The sequence below is a fragment of the Odocoileus virginianus genome, chromosome 25 (genome assembly GCF_023699985.2).
Source record: "Odocoileus virginianus isolate 20LAN1187 ecotype Illinois chromosome 25, Ovbor_1.2, whole genome shotgun sequence".
NCBI classification, from domain to species: Eukaryota; Metazoa; Chordata; class Mammalia; order Artiodactyla; family Cervidae; genus Odocoileus; species Odocoileus virginianus.
Window position 1 is genome coordinate 47,891,528 of NC_069698.1, and position 18,586 is coordinate 47,910,113.

Consider the following 18,586-nt stretch of genomic DNA (forward strand, 5'->3'; position numbering starts at 1 on the left):
CTTCAACAGGAATTTTCACCAAGTTCCTGATTTCATTTTCTAAGAACATTCTTTATTAGACAATTTTTTTTCCAGTGGAAAAATCTTTCTACCTATTTTTTTTCTCATATTAGTCACCGGTCTAATCTGATCCCCCTGATATGTTTAATCCCTAATAATAGTCATAAAAAATTTTGTCATTCTTTAATTTCTTTTCTCTTCTGTCATCATAACAGATTTCTCTGGCATAGACACTTCACTTTTCAATACTCCTGACAGCACACACTTTCTGTCCACAATATCTCTGAATTATTGAAAGGTCTTCTATATTTATTGCACTAATTCTAATACCTTTCATTCAAATGTCTAGATACAAAACAACAGAAACAATATCTTTTCTGTACATCACTGAATAACCAACTCTGACAATAGTGCCTAGCACATAATTTGCACTTAATATTTCTCCAACAAAAACATAGATGAAGTCAAATACTTATGTAGCAATTATAAACTGTAAGATATTTTAATATATTATTATCATTTTCTCATTTTCCTAAAGCTGAGTGTCTCAAGTGTTCTTTGATTAAGGGAGTTGCAATATTTCAGATTTTGAAGGTATATTAAGAGTTACTTTGCGAAAACACTTTTTTAGATGTGTGAATTATCTCATACATAACTAACAAATCATATTGTTACAAAACTTCATAAATTTTCTCCCATTTACACTTGCTACTGTCCTTTCTTTGCAACTGACATCAGCTCATTTGTCACAAGTTCAAAATACCTCCCTGAACAAACTCTCTAATACTTCAACTTTAGTCTCTTACACATTTAGCTATTTTATTCCCTCCACTCAGTCTCAAATTATCTGAATTATTTTTGCTGTTTGTTTTTCTATATTCACATGTTGGAACATAAACACTATGAAAGCAAGAGACTTGTCTTTAATTTACCTACATTGTCTTCACTGTCTAATTTGAGACCCTTTCAAAAATACTCAAAACTATTTGTCAGTTAAGTGATTGAAATTAATTTCCTCAACCTCAGCATATGCAAATACGTAGGCAATTCCATCAAAGCAGACAACATAAATACATTTCTATTATTACTTTTCTGTTGCCTAGTTCTTTATTCTCATGTTCTTAATTCCTATGTCTAATTCTAATTCTCATTAACCTGGAAAGTATCTCTTCCTCTCTTTTAAGCACTCAGGTCATCTTTTGTCTACCTTGGACTTCGCATTAACTTCCTGAATAAAGTTCTTTCCCCTTTAGTTCCATCCTAGACACAGTGGGATTTACAAAGCACAGTTCTGAAATACTGGGAGATTTGTGCTTGGGTATGTGAGTGCCTGAGTACATGAGATACAAGAAACACGTGGAGAAGACATTATTTCTGATGCAGATATGAAAAGAAATGTTTGCATTATATCAAATAAGAACTCAAACTTCATGCATCATGTTTGCCCAGTTTTCAACTGAGTCTACGATGCCTGGAAAAAGATTAATTCACAAGCAAGTACACAGAGATTTGATAGAAATAATGAACAATTTTTATTGAGAACAAGTGATTTTGTTAGGATCATCAATACAGTCATAACAGAGATTCAGAGAATAAAGATTAACATTTGCAAAAGACTCAGAGATACTATCAAGAAGATTCAGGGCTCAAAGATGCCAATCTAAAAGGGTATTTGCAGGTCAAAGCCTCTGTCAGGCATGTAATTTCTTGCAAGTGGAAATCATGGGTTATAAATCCTTGAATCGGCATTATGTTTAGATGCTTCAAAAAAGGGTTTAGATGGTGATGTTCTAGCAGCAAGCAGAATAGCATCTCCTGTGGCAAACTGGCCAGTAGCTGCCAGAGCCAGAGCCATATCCACAGCCATATCTGGTTCCATAGCCACAGCCATAATAAGGGCTAAATCCACACCTGTATCCTGAACCGTATCCACAGCCATATCCACAGCCGTATCCTGAGCCATATCCTGAGCTGTATCCACATCCGTATCTAGTTCCATATCCACAACCATAATAGGGGCTGAATTCACAGCTATAGCTGTTTCCACAGCCATAGCCACAGGAGTTGCCGTAGTAGTTACAACACATGTTGTCAAGGGAAGAGGATTCGGGTGGACTGCAAGAGGATGTTTCTGAAGTGTGTGTGTCTTCTCCTTCCCTTGGACCTTTATATACTGTCAGTAATTGGCAGAGCATGCCATTCATTCCCTGACATAGACAGAAAATACGGAAGCAACATTATGAGCCAATCACTGTTGACCAATGATGCTTTGCTTAAAATAGCTTCTTATTTTGGAGACTCATTTCACTTAAAGAGCATCATTTTAATTTTCCTCTGCCAAAAAATTTCTCACAAGAATCATATGCTCAGTAGCAGATGCCCATTTTCAAAACTTCCTATCATTTAATATGTATCTTATTTTAAAAGGTTTGGGTTGAAATGTTAAAAAAAAAATTCCACTTAACTTTATCTTCTTTATTTTCACATCTACCTCTGATCACTTGAAAACAAATGTCTGTCCATTTTCTTGAATCCTTGTAATTTCTTGCCAGACTTCTTCACCCAGATACCTATTGCCCAATACCAATTGGCATCTTGTTATAGAGCCCAAGCATGCTACTAATTCTCCAGGGCACAGAACAACATGTAATAACCAAAATAAAAATAATCCAGAATGTCAATAGTACTGAGAATAGAAACATTACAGTATAACTGTCTGTTTACAAGTAAGTTTCTCTCTCTATAGATGTCTAAATCCAAACCTACTCTTCCATCTCACTCTAAACTAAACACCTGAATTTTCTATTGCCAAACATGCAGCCAAAAAACATATGTAACTTTTTAAAGTTTCAGTTCAGCTCAGTTCAGTTCAGTTGCTCAGTCATGTCCTATTCTTTGCCACCTCATGGACTGCAGCAAGTCAGGGTTCCCTGTCCATCATTAACTCCCAGAGCTTGCTCAAACTCATGTCCATTGAGTTGGTGAGGCCATCCAACCATCTCATCCTCTGTTGTCCCCTTCTCCTCCTGCCTTCAATCTTTTGCAGTATCAGGGTATTTTCCAATGAGTCAGTTCTTTGCATCAGGTAGCCAAAGTATTGAAGCTTTAGCTTCAGCATCAGTCCTTCCAATGAATATTCAGGGCTGATTTCCTTTAGGATGGACTGGTCAGATATCCTTGCAGTCCAAGGGACTCTCAAGAGTCTTCTCCAACAACACAGTACAAAAGCATCAATTCTTTGGCATTTACATTTCTTTATAGTCCAACTCTCACATCCATACATGACTACTAGAAAATCCAAAGCTTTGATTAGACAGAATTTGTTGGCAAAGTAATGTCTCTGTTTTTTAATATGCTATCCAAGTTGGTCATAGCTTTTCTTTTAATTTCATGGCTGCAGTTATCATCTGCAGTGATTTTGGAGCCCAAGAAAATAAAGTCTCTCACTGTTTCCATTGTTTCCCCATCTATTTGCCATAAAGTAATGGGACCAGATGCCATGATCTTAGTTTTTTGAATGTTGAGTTTTAAGCCAGTTTTTTTCATTCTCCTCTTTCACTTTCATCAAGAGGCTCTTCAGTTCCTCTTTATCTTCTGCTATAAGGGTGGTGTCATCTGCTTATCTGAGGTTATTGATACTTCTCCCAGCAATCTTGATTCCAGTTTGTGCTTCATCCAGCCTAGCATTTTGCATGATGTACTCTGCTTAGAAGTTAAATAAACAGGGTAACAGTATACAGTCTTAACTTACTCCTTTCACAATTTGGAACCAGTTCATTGTTCCATGTCCAGTTCTAAGTGTTGCTTCTTAACCTGCATACAGATTTCGCAGGAGCAGGCAAGGTGGTCTGGTATTCCCATCTCTTGAAGAATTTTCCACAATTTGTTGTGATCCACACAGTCAAAGGCTTTGGCATAGTCAATAAAGCAGAAGTAGATGTTTTTCTGGAACTCTCTTGCTTTTTCTATATTAAAGTTGGGTGGGGTGTTATTTTTGCTTATCTCACTTGCCTAGGTATACCACTATCTTTCATAATCAAGTAGATTCCAATACTTGTTATTTTTCATGATAAGAACCATAAAGTCTTCTATTGTACACCCAAATTTCAACAACAGTGAGATGAGTGGCAATCCAATACTTTATTGAATGCCTTCAGAAGGAAATTTCATCAAGCTCCTGATTTTATTTTCTGAGAGTTTTCAATATTAGGCATTTTTCCTTCGGTTGAGAAATCATTCAACCTTTTTTTTTTTACTATTGATCACTGGTATAATCTTATGACTCTGCTATGTTTAATCATGAATGACAGGCATTAAGAAAATATATCCTCATTCCAGTTGTCATTATGCTTCCGGTTTTTTTTTTTTACCTTCCCTGTCCTCCTTGGAATTTGAAATTTTAAGTTTGCCTCACAAATTCTCTACAGTAGACACTTTATTTTCAATGCCACTGCCAAAGCAGAAGTTCTGGCCACAATTCCCCTGATTTACTGAAAAGTCTTCATCTTTATTGCATTATTTCTAAACCTTTTCATTCAAGTCTCTCCAAACCTAATGATGACTGCAGAACCACCTCTATTCTGTGCATCATGGAATAACCAACTCTGATTATAATACCTTGCACATATGTTGGGCTCAATTAATATTTCTCTAATAAAAAATTGATAGATTAAGTCAAATTTCTGTTCAAATATTTGTGTCTCATTTATAAACTAATAGATATTTTGATTGATTATCATTATTTTGTCATTTCACTGAGCTGAATGCCTTGTGTTCTTTAACTAGTGAAATTATGAAAGTGTTAGTGGCCCAGTTGTGTCCAGCTTTTTGCAACCACATGGAGTGTAGCCCGCAGGCTCCTCTATCCATGGAATACTTCAGGCAGGAAAATTGGGTTGGATAGTCATTGCCTTCTGCAGGTGATCTTCCCAATTCAAGGACTGACCCCAGGTCTGTCCTCCAGGCAGATTCTTTCCTGTCTGAGCCACCAAGGAAGCTCTCTTTAACTAAGGTAGTTACCATGTTTCAGATTTTGAAAGTATGTTAAGAGTTAGTTTAGTTAGAAATACTATGGACCTAACAGAAGCAGAAGATATTAAGAAGAGGTGGCAAGAATACACAGAAGAACTGTACAAAAAAGATCTTCATGACCCAGATAATCACAATGGTGTGATCACTCACGTAGAGCCAGACATCCTGGAATGTGAAGTCAAGTGGGCCTTAGAAAGCATCACTATGAACAAAACCAGGGGATGTGGTGGAATTCCAGTTGATCTATTTCAAATCCTAAAAGATGATGCTGTGAAAATGGAACACTCAATACCCCAGCAAATTTGGAAAACTCAGCAGTGGCCATAGGACTGGAAAAGGTCCGTTTTCATTCCAATCCCAAAGAAAGGCAATGCCACAGAAGGAAATGCCTCATACTACCGCACAATTGCACTCATCTCACACGCTGGTCAAGTAATGCTCAAAATTCTCCAAGCCAGGCTTCAGCAATACATGAACTGAGAACTTCCAGATGTTCAAGCTGGTTTTAGAAAAGGCAGAAGAACCAGAGATCAAATTGCCAATATCCACTGGTTCATCAAAAAACCAAGAGAGTTCCAGAAAAACATCTATTTCTGCTTTATTGACTACACCAAAACCTTCAACTATGTGGATCACAATAAACTGTGGAAAATTCTTCAAGAGATGGGAATACCAGACTACCTGACCTGCCTCTTGAGAAACCTGTATGCAGGTCAGGAAGCAATAGTTAGAACTGGACATGGAACAATAGACTGGTTCCAAATAGGAAAAGGAGGACGTCAAGTCTGTATGTTGTCACCCTGCTTATTTAAATTATATGCAGAGTACAACATAAGAAACGCTGGGCTGGAAGAAGCACAAGCTGGAATCAAGATTGCCAGGAGAAATATCAATAACCTCAGATATGCAGATGACACCACCCTTATGGCAGAGAGTGAAGAGGAACTAAAAAGCCTCTTGATGAAAGCAAAAGAGGAGTGTGAAAAAGTTGGCTTAAATCTTAACATTCAGAAAACTACGATCATGGCATCTGGTCCCATCACCTCATGAGAAATAGATGGGGTGATAGTGGAAACAGTGTCACACCTTATTTTTCTGGGCTCCAAAATCACTGCAGATGGTGACAGCAGCCATGAAATTAAAAGATGCTTACTCCTTGGAAGGAAACTTATGACCAACTTAGATAGCATATTAAAAAACAGAGACATTACTTTGCCAACAAAGATCCGTCTGGTCAAGGCTATGGTTTCTCCAGTGGTCATGTATGGATGTAAGAGTTGGACTGTGAAGAAAGCTAAGAGCCAAAACTTGATATTTTTGAACTGTGGTGTTGGAGAAGACTCTTGAGAGTCCCTTGGACTGCAAGGAGATCCAACCAGTCCATCCTGAAGGAGATCAGTCCTGGGTGTTCATTGGAAGGACTGATGCTGAAGCTGAAGCTCCAATACTTTGTCACAAAGAGTCAGACACGACTGAGCAACTGAACTGAACTGAACTAAGAGTTAGTTTGTGAAGACTCTTTACTGGATATGTTAGCTATCTCATACAAGCTTCAGTTCAGTTCAGTTCAGTTCAGTTCAGTTGCTCAGCGACCCCATGAATCGCAGCACACCAGGCCTGTCTGTCCATCACAAACTCCCAGAGTTTACTCAGACTCATGCCCATCGAGTCGGTGATGCCATCCAGCCATCTCATCCTCTCTTGTCCCCTTCTCCTCCTGCCCTCAATCCCTCCAAGCATCAGGGTCTTTTCCAATAAGTCACCTCTTCGCATGAGGTGGCCAAAGTATTGGAGTTTCAGCTTCAACATCAGTCCTTCCAATGAACACCCAGGACTGATCTGCTTTAGGATGGACTGGTTGGATCTCCTTGCAGTCCAAGGGACTCTCAAGAGTCTTCTCCAACACCACAGTTCAAAAGCATCAACTTTTCAGCACTCAGCTTTCTCATACATGCTTACTAAATCATATTCTTCCAAAACTTCGTGGACTCCTTTTCCCCCTTTATATTTGCTACTATCCTTTTGAATCTGTCTTTGGAATTGGCATGAGATATCACAAGGTCAAAATACCTCCCTGAAATATCTCTTTAATTCTTCAATCCTTACTCTCTTTACAACTAAACTGTTTTATTCCTGCATCCCAACTGTCAGTTTGAAATTATCTTAATTATTTTTTATTTTTATATTCTTCACCTACTAGAATGTAAACACTGTGAGAATAGGAAATGTTTCTATAATTTTTCTACTTTGTCTTCAGTGTCTAACATGAGACCCTTTCAAAACTACTCAAAATTATTTATCAACTAAGTCTTTGAAATCAATTTCAACATCAATATATACAAGCAAATACATTTGCATTTCCATTAAAAGCAGATGGTATGATAGAATGTTTTGACTTTTGCATGCTTGCCACCTATCTCTGCTTCTTTTTCTCATATTTGCTGGGAAACTTCGCTTCCTTTCCATTATTCCTTTAAGTACTCAAGCCACCTCTTCTCTATTTTGGAATTTGCCTTAACATCCTGAATAAAGTATCATTCCCCCTCCTCTTTCACCTCCAGCTCCATCCCAGACACAGAGAGATTTGCAAAGCACAGTCCTGAAATACTGAGATTTGTGCTTATATATGTGAGTGCCTAAGTATGTGAAAAACAAGACATAGGTGGGAAAAGCATTATTTCTGATGCAGGTATAAAAAGAAAAGCTTATATCAAGAAGGACTTCAAAGTTCAACTTCACATTTGCTCAGTATTCAGGAGAGGCCATAACACCTCAAAACAAGAATGATGCAAATACACAGAGATTTGTTAGAAACAATGAACCATTTTTATTGATAACAAGGGATTTCCCCAATAGTAGGGTATTAGGATCATTACTACAGAGAGTCTGAGATTAAGGGAGTAAAGATTAACATTTGGAAAAAAGACAGATGATACCACCATGGAGCATCAGGCCTCAAAGTTGCCAATCTAGAAATGGGTAGTCGAAGGTTCAAGCTCTGTCTTGCAGGTAATTTCTTGCATATAGAAATCATGACTTCAATCCTTGAATCAGCATTATCTTAGATGTGTGGTTTCAGACATAAATGATGTTTTAGCTGGTGACGTTCTAGCAGAAAGAATAACATCTCCTATAGCAGATTGGCCCGTAACTGTGGTAGCCAGAGCCATATCCACAGCCACATCTGGTTCCATAACCACAGCCATAATGGGAGCTGTATCCACAGCCATAATAGGGGCTAAATCCACAGCCATATCCTGAACCATATCCACAGCCAGTCCCATATCCACAGCCATATCTGGTTCCATATCCACAGCCATAGTAGGGGCTGAATCCACAGCTATAGCTGTTTCCACAGCCATAGCCACAGGAGTTGCCGTAGTAGTTACAACACATGTTGTCAAGGGAAGAGGATTCAGGTGGACTGCAAGAGGATGTTTCTGAAGTGTGTGTGTCGTCTCCTTCCCTTGGACCTTTATATACTGTCAGTAATTGGCAGAACATACCATTCATTCCCTGACATTGACAACAAATATGGAAGCAACCACTATGTGCTGGTCAATTTTGGCAATCGATAATTTGCCTAAAGTAGCTAATTATTTTGGGGATATTTAAAGAGCATCATTTTTGGCTAACAAACACATGAAAAGATGCTCAACATCACTCATTATCAGAGAAATGCAAATCAAAACCACAATGAGGTACCATTATACGCCAGTCAGGATGGCTGCTATCCAAAAGTCTACAAGCAATAAATGCTGGAGAGGGTGTGGAGAAAAGGGAACCCTCTTACACTGTTGGTGGGAATGCAAACTAATACAGCCACTATGGAGAACAGTGTGGAGATTTCTCAAAAAGCTGGAAATAGAACTGCCATATGACCCAGCAATCCCACTTCTGGGCATACACACCAAGGAAACCAGATCTGAAAGAGACATGTGCACCCCAATGTTCATCGCAGCACTGTTTATAATAGCCAGGACATGGAAGCAACCCAGATGCCCATCAGCAGACGAATGGATGAGGAAGCTGTGGTACATATACACCATGGAATATTACTCAGCCATTAAAAAGAATTCATTTGAATCAGTTCTAATGAGATGGATGAAACTGGAGCCCATTATACAGAGAGAAGTAAGCCAGAAAGATAAAGACCATTACAGTATACTAACACATATATATGGACTTTAGAAAGATGGTAATGATAACCCTATATGCAAAACAGAAAAAGAGACTCAGATGTATAGAACAGACTTGTGGACTCTGGGAGAAGGCGAGGGTGGGATGTTTCAAGAGAACAGCATTGAAACATGTATATTATCTAGGGTGAAACAGATCACCAGCCCAGGTTGGATGCATGAGACAAGTGCTCGGGCCTGGTGCACTGGGAAGACCCAGAGGGATCGGGTGGAGAGGGAGGTGGGAGGGGGGACTGGGATGGGGAATACATGTAAATCCATGGCTAATTCATTTCAATGTATGACAAAAACTACTGTAATGATGTAAAGTAATTAGCCTCCAACTAATAAAAATAAATGGAAAAAATAAAAAAATTTAAAAAAAAATAAATAAATAAAATAAAGAGCATCATTTTAATTTGCTCTGCCAGAGAATTTTTCAGTAGAATCATGTGTCTCTAAACAGATACTCATTTTCAAAATTTCCTATCATTTAATATATATCTTATATTAAAAATGTGAGAAGCAATGTAGAAAAATTTTGCCCCTTCTCTCTCTTCTTTCTTAAATCATTTGCCTCTGCCATAAGAAAAGACTACTCCTACCTCCTTTATTGAATATTTGCAAACTCATTTTTAGAAACCAAAGATGCTGATGATTCTGCAGGGCACAAGAAGCCCCCAACATGAAAAAGTCTTGTCCAACCTGTCAATATTGTTAAGAATAGAAATCCTGTTTTATAGCTACATATTTATAAATGTTTCTCTATCTGTAGATGCCTAAATCCAAACATATCCTGTCTTCGCACTCTAAACAACACAGGGCCTTTCCATCATCAAACATGCAGTCAAATTTTTTTGTTATTGACTATTTTTTGCATATCTTACTTGTATAGATTTTACTTTCATATCACCATTTTCAGAATCGGGTAGGTTCCAAATTTTTACATTTTTTTTTAATATTAAGCTATATTTGATTTTCAATATTGTGTTAGTTTCAAGTGTAGAGCATAATGATTCAGTAGTTTTGAAGATTATACTCCATTAAAAATCATTACACCATAATAAATAATTCACCATTCTATATAGTATATCATTATTGCTCATCTACTTTATAAACAGTAGTTTGCATCTGCTAATCCAGTGGCACTAATTGGTCCCTCGCCTTTGTTATCTCCTTTGGTAACCAAAAGATTGTTTTCTATATCTTTCTGTCTTGCATACAAATTCATTTTATAATTTTTAGAGTCTTCATATAACTGAGTTAATACAGTATTTGTCTTCCTCTGTCTGACTTATTCCTCTGCCTGAACTTCTTTCACTAAGCCTAACATTCTCTAGATCCATCCATTTCCCTGCAAATGGTAGTATCTCATTTTTATGTCTGAGTAATATTCCACTGTGTGTATATGTACATTGTATCTTCTTAATTGATTCATATGTAGAGGGAAGTTTGAGTTGTTTCCCCATGTAATATATTGTTACAGTATTGCTATGAATTCTGGAGCATATGTATCTTTTCAAATTAGTGTTTTCACTTTTTTTGAATATGTACCCAGGAGTAGAATTGCTGGATCATATTTTAGGTTTCTATGGAAACTCCATACTGATTTCCATAGTGGTTACACCAATAATTTACATTCCCCAAGAGTGTTCAAGTGGTTCCTTTTCCCATATTCTCTAAAACTTTTGATATCTATTGATTGTTTTGGTGATGGCTGGAGAAGGCAATGGCAACCCACTCCAGTACACTTGCCCGGAAAATCCCATGGACGGAGGAGCCTGGTAGGCTGCAGTCCATGGGGTCGTGAAGAGTCGAACACGACTAAGTGACTTCACTTTCACTTTTCACTTTCATGCATTGGAGAAGGAAATGGCAACCCACTCCAGTGTTCTTGCCTGGAGAATCCCAGGGCCGGTGGATCCTGATGGGCTGTCATCTATGGGGTCGCACAGAGTCGGACACGACTGAAGCAACTTGGCAGCAGCAGCAGCAGCATTCTGACAGATGTGAGTTGATATTGCATTATTGTTTTAATTTGCATTTTTCTGATAATTGGTAATATTGAGGATCTTTTCTTGTCCTGTTAGCCATCTGTGTGTCTTCTTGGAAAATAGCTATTCAGGTCTTCTGCCCATTTTTTGATTGGATCTTTCAACTTTTCTATTTTGAGCTGTTTATACAATTTGAATATTAACATCTTGTCAGTAACATCACTTGCAAATATTTTCTCCCATTCTGCAGAGGATAGGTACCTTATCAACTGCTTCTTTTGCTATGCAAAAGCTTCTAAGTGTAATTATGTCCCATGTGTTTACTTTTGCTTTCATTGATTTTGCCTTAGGAGACAGATCAGAAAAAAAAAAAAGTGATAAAATTTATGTCAAAGAAGGTTCTGTTCATGTTTTCTAACAGCTTTTATTTTCAGGTCTTACATTCACATCTTTAACCCATTTTGAGTTTACTTTTTTTATGGGATGAGGGGATGTTCCAATCTCAATGATTTACATGTGGCTGTTCAGTTTTCCCAGCATCACTTGTTCAAGAGATTGTCTTCTCACCACAGCATACACTTGCTTCTTTTGTCATAAATTAATGGATCACTGGTGTGGAGGTTTATTTCTGACTCTGTCTTCTGCTCCATTGATCTATGTGTCTTTTTATACCAACACTGTGCTATTTTGATTACTGTAGTTAGTTTGGGAGAGTTATATCTCCAGCATTATCATTTTTTTCTGAAGAGTGCTTTGCCAATTAGTGGCCTTTTGTTGTTCTAGTTTTAAGATTATTTTTCTATGAATTTTAGAACTATTTAAGAATTATTCTAGTTCTGTAAATTTTAGGATTTTTTTGATCTAGTTCTGTGAAAAATATCATGGGTATTTTGATAAAAATTGCATTAAATCTATAGATTTCTTTGGATATTATGACATTTTAATAATATTAACTTTTCCAATACAAGGGAATGGGATATCTTTCCATTTTTGCATATAATTTTCAATTTTCTTTATCAAAGTTTTATGGTTTTCAGAACATAGTCCTTTTGCTTCCTTAAGTTGATTCCTAGGTATCATTTGTAGAACCAATTAAATAAGATTTTTTTAAACTTTCTCTTCCTAATATTTCATAGTTAATATATAGAGACATAACAGATTTCTCTATACTAATCTTGTAACATACAATCTACTGAATTAACTTATTAGTTCTAATAGGTTTTCAGTGGACATTTTAGAGTTCTCTATACAAAGTACATCGTCTGCAAATAGTGATAGTGTTACCTCTTTTTTTTCCAATACATTTTATTTCTTCTTGTCTGCTGCAGCTAGAATGTCCAATTCTACCTTAAATAGAAGTGGTGAGAGTGAGCATCCTTGTCTTATTCCTGAATTTAGCAGGAAAGATTTCACCGTTGTCAACAATGAGTATTATGTTGGCTATGGATTTCATAAACAGTCTTTATTATATTTAGATATATTTCCCTTAAACCACTTTGATGAGAGTTTTTAGCTTGAATGGATGCTGATTTTTTTTAACTATTTTTATGTATTTATTGAAGTGACCATGTATTTTTTGTCTTTCTTTTTGCTAACATAGGTGTATCACATTTATTGATTTGCATATGTTAAACTGTCTTTGTGACCCTGGATTAAATTCAACTTGATCAAGGTAAATGACACTTCTTTGTATTTTTTAATTTGGTTTGCTAACATTTTGTTGAGGTTCTTTTTTTTTTTTTTTTTTTTCTTTTTTGGTAGTGTCTTCCTCTAGTTTGGTAGCAAGGTAATGGTGGTCTAGTATTGAAATAAATTAGGGAATGTTCCCTCATCTCAATTAGTTGCAGTAGTTTGAGAAGGATAAATAAAAGTTCTTTTCTATATGTTTGGTAGAATTTCCCTTTTCTGGAAATTTTTTGAATTTCTTCTTTAATTTCACTTCTAGTGATCAGTCTGTTGAAATTATCTGTTTCTTCTTAACTCAGTCATGGTATGCTCTGTATTTCTAGAAATTTGTGTTTCTTCCAGGTCATCCAATTTGTTAATATATAACTGTTCACAGTATTCTCTTAGGATTTTTCATATGTCTGTGGTATCTCCCAGTCCTAGGGATTAGAAGGTAGAAAAAAAAATATACCATAAGGAGGAAATCTATGAAGTGAAGTGAAGTGAAAATTATTCAGTCATGTCTGACTCTTTGTGACCCCTTAGACTGTAGCCTGCCAGGCTCCCCTGTCCATGGAATTCTCCAGGCAAGAATACTTGAGTGCATAACCATTCCATTCTCCAGGGGATTTTCCAACCCACTGATCGAATCCTGGTCTTTTATGTCTCCTGAATTGCATGCAGATTCTTTATCTTCTGAGCCACCAGGGAAGTCCATATATAGTCCCAACTATGGGAATCTTCAGAACATAGTTCACATGATATTTAAAACGTACCATTTAATAAGCCTTTGATCTTGACTTAAATGTCTTACTGCAAGATGATACTTAATTCAAGTTATCAAAATAGACATAGTCCTAGAAACAAAGTATTTTTCTACTATGGACTAATCTTTTTACTCCTGTGGAGTTTCAAAAGTATTGATATCGAATTTTTGCATAAACATGTTCCCAAGACATATGCTTTAAAAATATAACATAAAGTTATTGTTTAATTTCTGAACATGAAAATATGCATGATTCCATGCCCATTATGTTGACATAATGTTGACACTGTATTTTGGGTAGTAAATTACTATACAATATGGCTCAGTCAAAGTGCAAAACAGCAAATAGGAAGATAATTTATATTCTGAAGGGTTCTGCTTCCTCATCATAAAAGCATTTTTAATTAGGGCATACATGTGTGTATACCATAGAATGGCTTCTTTTATGTTACAAAGCTATTACATTAAATTCAGACTAAATCAGGGTTACAGTACAAACAATATGGGTATTTTAAAGCTATTATTAGACAAGAATTTAAAACTGTGGAATAAGAAAAATTAGATTTTACAAATTTAATTTTTATTGGAGTATAGTTGATTTCAATGTTGTGCTAGTTTCTGCTATGCAACAAAGTGAATTGGCTATATGTATACCTGTATCCACTCCTTTGTTAGATTGTGTTCCTATATAGGTCATTACAGAACATTGGGTAGAGTTTCCTGTGCCATACAGTAGATTTTCATTCATTATCTATTTTATATATAGTAGTGTGAATATGTCAGTCTCAACCTCCCAGCTTATCCGCCTCTGTCCTCCCTTCTCCCACTGGTAACCATGCTTGTTTTCTACTTCTGTGACTCTATTTCTGTTTTATAAATAGGTTCATTTGTACCATTATTTTTAGATTCCACATAAGTCTAAAGAAAGCAGTATTATATATTTGTCTTTCTCTGTCTGACTTACTTCACTCAGTATAAGAATTTCTAGGTCCACCTTGTCACTGCGAAAGAAAACACAACAAAATTATTTAAAATTAAAATTTGTGTTTTGATTCTAAAAAGTGCATACTTAAATAACATGGATTAAATGATAATCACAAAAATAAATATATATAGCCAAGAGGGGGGAAAAAAAAAGGAAAGTGAGATAAAGGGAATAACATTTATTGAGTAAAATTCCTGACCAGAACACTAAATATGTATAAAACATAAGGAAAACGATTATGTAAAAAATAGTTAGGCCTCATTTTAGAAAGAAGAAATTTGTATTCAGACAGTTTAAGCATATAATCAAATGTCTTGTAGAGTATACGTGGCTCTCCAATGTTTGAATATATGTTTGATTTGATTCACCCATTTTTATGGAAGAATATAGAGTCCACATTATGTATCAGGGGCTATCCTCAGAGCTGGTTATGTGAGGATGCACAGAATGGGAGTTGTCTTTACTGTTTTAAACCAGAATCCAGAGATCTGAATGGAAAGGTGTTAGAAATGTTGCAATGAAGATAAAAGAGCTTATCAATGATCCAGGGATACTGTGACCAGAGAGTGTGTATTGGCTGTGTCATTGAAAAGTAAAATGTACCAGAGAATTTGTCAAGTACAATTTATAGTTCTGCATTTCAAGGCAGACAGAAAAGGTAAGAAACTGAAGAATAAGAAAAATGGAATGGGAATATATGTTCTTTATGTTTAGGTTAGGGATGAAACATAGCAGAGTGTTAAGATTAGACCAATGACCAATATCAGAAAAATCAGTAGAATGATTTCTCCACTGAAGGAAAAATGTCTGATAATGAAACTTCTCAAAAATTGAAGTTGGCAGCATTGTGAAAATCCCTGTTAAAGGCATTCAATGAAGTACTTGATCACTACTCACTCCTTTGTGGTTGAAATTCGAGTATATCCAGTGGAAAGAATGATCTTCTTGACTTTATACTCCCTTCCAACTCGGATTTCATGGCTGTTACAGTGAAAAATAATCTAAATTTTGGAGTCTGCCAGATTCTGAAAAAATTGATTTAAATAAAACATAGAAACTAAGATAAGTGGGGGGAAAAAAAAAAAACCCTACCCCAGCAAAGAAAGCAACATGTTTTCTTTGGACTGGATGGTCATGAAAGTTTGAATGTTTGGTATGATGTTACGTTTCAGTTAGTGAGGCAAGACCTAGTTTCAATAAACTTTGACAAGTGCTTTAACATGTGTCTGCACATAGGAGCCAAGAGGTGCTAGTGGTGGTGGCTTAGTTGCTAGCTCATGTCAGACTCTCTGAACCCCATGGACTGTATAGCCCACCAGGCTCCCCTGTCATTGGGATTTCCCAGGCAAGAATACTGGAGGGGGTTGCCATTTCCTCCTCCAGGGGTGCTTCCAGAAACACGAATTGAACCCACATCTCCTGCATTGCAGACAGAATCTTTCCTGAGCCACCAGAGAAGCCCCAGAAACCAAGAGGAGGATAATCCAGATCAGACAATAACATGGAGGAAAGGCATCTCACAGCAACTGAGTTTTGATGTACAAATAGATTTTTTTTAAGCTGAGAAATTTGGTGGCAAGAAAAATATTAATGCAGAATAAAAGATAGTCATTTTCCTCTTTTACATGTCAAAAAGGTAAGTGTGCTATAGAGGAATGCTTAGAAGACATATTATATTTCAAAGTATATTAGGAGACATATTATATATCAAAGTCACAATGAACATTTTTGTAGGAGGTTGAGAACTTTTGATTAATCTACATATGAATAAGGATAAAACTGAGTTTTATGATACTTGATGTCATGAGTGTATTAGGAGCTGTAGAAGGGCTTTTGCTGTTGGTATCATCGAACCGACCCTATTCACCATCAGCTTATGAACTAAAGGTGTAAGGAACAGTAGTGATAGAAGAAGGAAAGAATGATTGAATGAGGAGAATGGACTAACATCTCATAACACAAAACCCTGATAAGGCTCTATGTTAAAAACTTAGTTTCTGATTCTTCAGCCAAATAAAGTTGGTTAAATTGTTAAAGTCTTCTCAATGGTGATACTCAGGTAGCTACAAAAAAGAGAGAGAAAAAGAGGGCTGCCCCACTTGAACAGAACCTTCCATTGCCTGGTGCATGGAAGAAGAAAATATAAGAAAAAAAACATACAGTATACTGTCTCCACAACTGTAAGTATTCACTCTTCCTGGGAATGGACTTCATTTTGCATTATTAGTTACCGATCAGATTCTTAGGATTTGAGGAGAGTTGGACAAGGCAGGAGTAAGGAGTGCAGAAAGGGTAGAAGAAAACAGACAGGAAGTTGCAATGATTCAGGAATGGAGACAGGAATATTCCTTTTCCTGTGGTCAGAAGCAGGTATTTTGGAAAAATGAGAGAGAAAAGGAGGCAAAATTGTCTGACATTCCCCAACAAGCTTGTCTTATAAGATATGTTAAATGATGGGAGGTTTTGAAAATGACCAGCTTTGGGTCACACGATTCTACTAAGACAGTTTGTCAGCAGAACAAATTAAAGTGAAGCTCTTAAAACAAAACAGGAGTCTCCAAAATAATGAGCTATTTTAAGCAAATGTTATTGACTGTCAGTGGCGACATGACTGGCTTATAATGTTGCTTCCATATTTGTTGTCTATGTCAGGGAATGAATGGTATGCTCTGCCAATTACTGACAGTATATAAAGGTCCACGGGAAGGAGAAGACACACACTTCAGAAACATCCTCTTGCAGTCCACCCGAATCCTCTTCCCTGGACAACATGTGTTGTAACTACTATGGCAACTCCTGTGGCTATGGCTGTGGAAACAGCTATAGCTGGGGATTCAGCCCCTACTACGGCTGTGGATATGGAGCTAGATATGGCTGTGGATATGGCTCAGGATATGGCTGTGGATATGGAACAGGATATGGCTATGGATTTAGCCCCTATTATGGCTGTGGTTATGGAACCGGATATGGCTGTGGATATGGCTCTGGCTCTCGAAGCTACTGGCCAGTTTGCTACAGGAGATGCTATTCTTCTTGCTGCTAGAACATCACCATCTTAGCCTAAGTTGCTTCTGAAATGAGGAATCTAAAGATAATACTGCTTCAAGGATCTGCAACCCAGGATTTCTACTTGCAAGAAATTGCATGCCTGACAGAGGCTTTGACCTCTAAGTACCCATTTTCAGAACTCCTTGAAGTCTGAGGTTCTATGGTGATAACATCTGACTCTTCCAAATGTTAGCCTCTACTCCCTTAATCTCTGAGTCTCTGTTATGCCTGTGTTAATGAACCTAACATTCTATAGCATGGATAACCCCTTATTCTCAATAAAAATGGCTCATTGCTTCTAACAAATCTCTGTGAATTAGTCTTTTTTGAGGTGTTATGGCCTCTTTCGAAGACTGGGCTAACAGGGTGCTTGAACCTTGGGCTCTTTGATATAACTCAAGCATTTTTTCTTGTATTTGCACCAAAAATACCTTCTCCAACTATTTCTTGTATCTCACATGCTCAGGCACTCACATACCCAGGCACAAGTCTCACAGTATTACAGAACCGAGCTTAGCAAATCTCACTGTGTCGAGAATGGAGCTGGGGGAGCAAGTGGAGGTGGAATGACACATTCAGGTGCTCATGACAAAGCCCAGGTAGAGGAGAGACAACCTGACTCTAGAGAGAAGATAGAAGGGGATAGAAGAGAGACTTCCCAGACATAACGAGAAATTGGGAGCAGAGCTGGGTGTTAGGCACTTGAGAATAAAGAACTAAGGAATGGCTAAATTAGAATAAAAATATTCTATGATATTTTCTTTTGATGGAATTGCTAATTAATTTTTTAAATTTATCTCTAATTTAAGGATAATTTCTTTGTAATTCTGTGTTGATTTCTGCCATACAGCAATGCAAATTAGTCATAACTATATGTTTATCCCCTTCCTCTTCAGCCTCCCACTCACCCACCCCTATC

At 36.9% G+C, this 18,586-nt stretch overlaps 2 protein-coding genes across 3 annotated transcripts; one reads left to right on the forward strand and one right to left on the reverse strand.

The window, feature by feature from the left end:
- Positions 1-1,551: 1,551 nt before the first annotated feature.
- LOC139031122 (keratin-associated protein 21-1-like) lies at positions 1,552-8,466 on the reverse strand. Of its 2 annotated transcripts, none has more exons than XM_070455255.1 (2): positions 8,306-8,466; positions 1,552-2,013 (listed from the first exon to the last, which is right to left on the reverse strand). In XM_070455255.1, the coding sequence occupies exons 1-2, from the start codon at positions 8,425-8,427 to the stop codon at positions 1,791-1,793; spliced, it is 345 nt and encodes a 114-aa protein (XP_070311356.1). In that variant the 5' UTR covers positions 8,428-8,466; the 3' UTR covers positions 1,552-1,790. The 2 variants fall into 2 exon arrangements, with proteins under 2 accessions (XP_070311356.1, XP_070311355.1); XM_070455254.1 differs by having other exon boundaries at positions 1,552-1,966; positions 8,193-8,466.
- An 8,884-nt stretch (positions 8,467-17,350) lies between these two features.
- Positions 17,351-17,947, forward strand: LOC139031123 (keratin-associated protein 21-1-like). Its single transcript, XM_070455256.1, has one exon. It carries the CDS (start codon positions 17,390-17,392, stop codon positions 17,660-17,662), a length of 273 nt encoding a protein of 90 aa, XP_070311357.1. The 5' UTR covers positions 17,351-17,389; the 3' UTR covers positions 17,663-17,947.
- Positions 17,948-18,586: the final 639 nt, after the last annotated feature.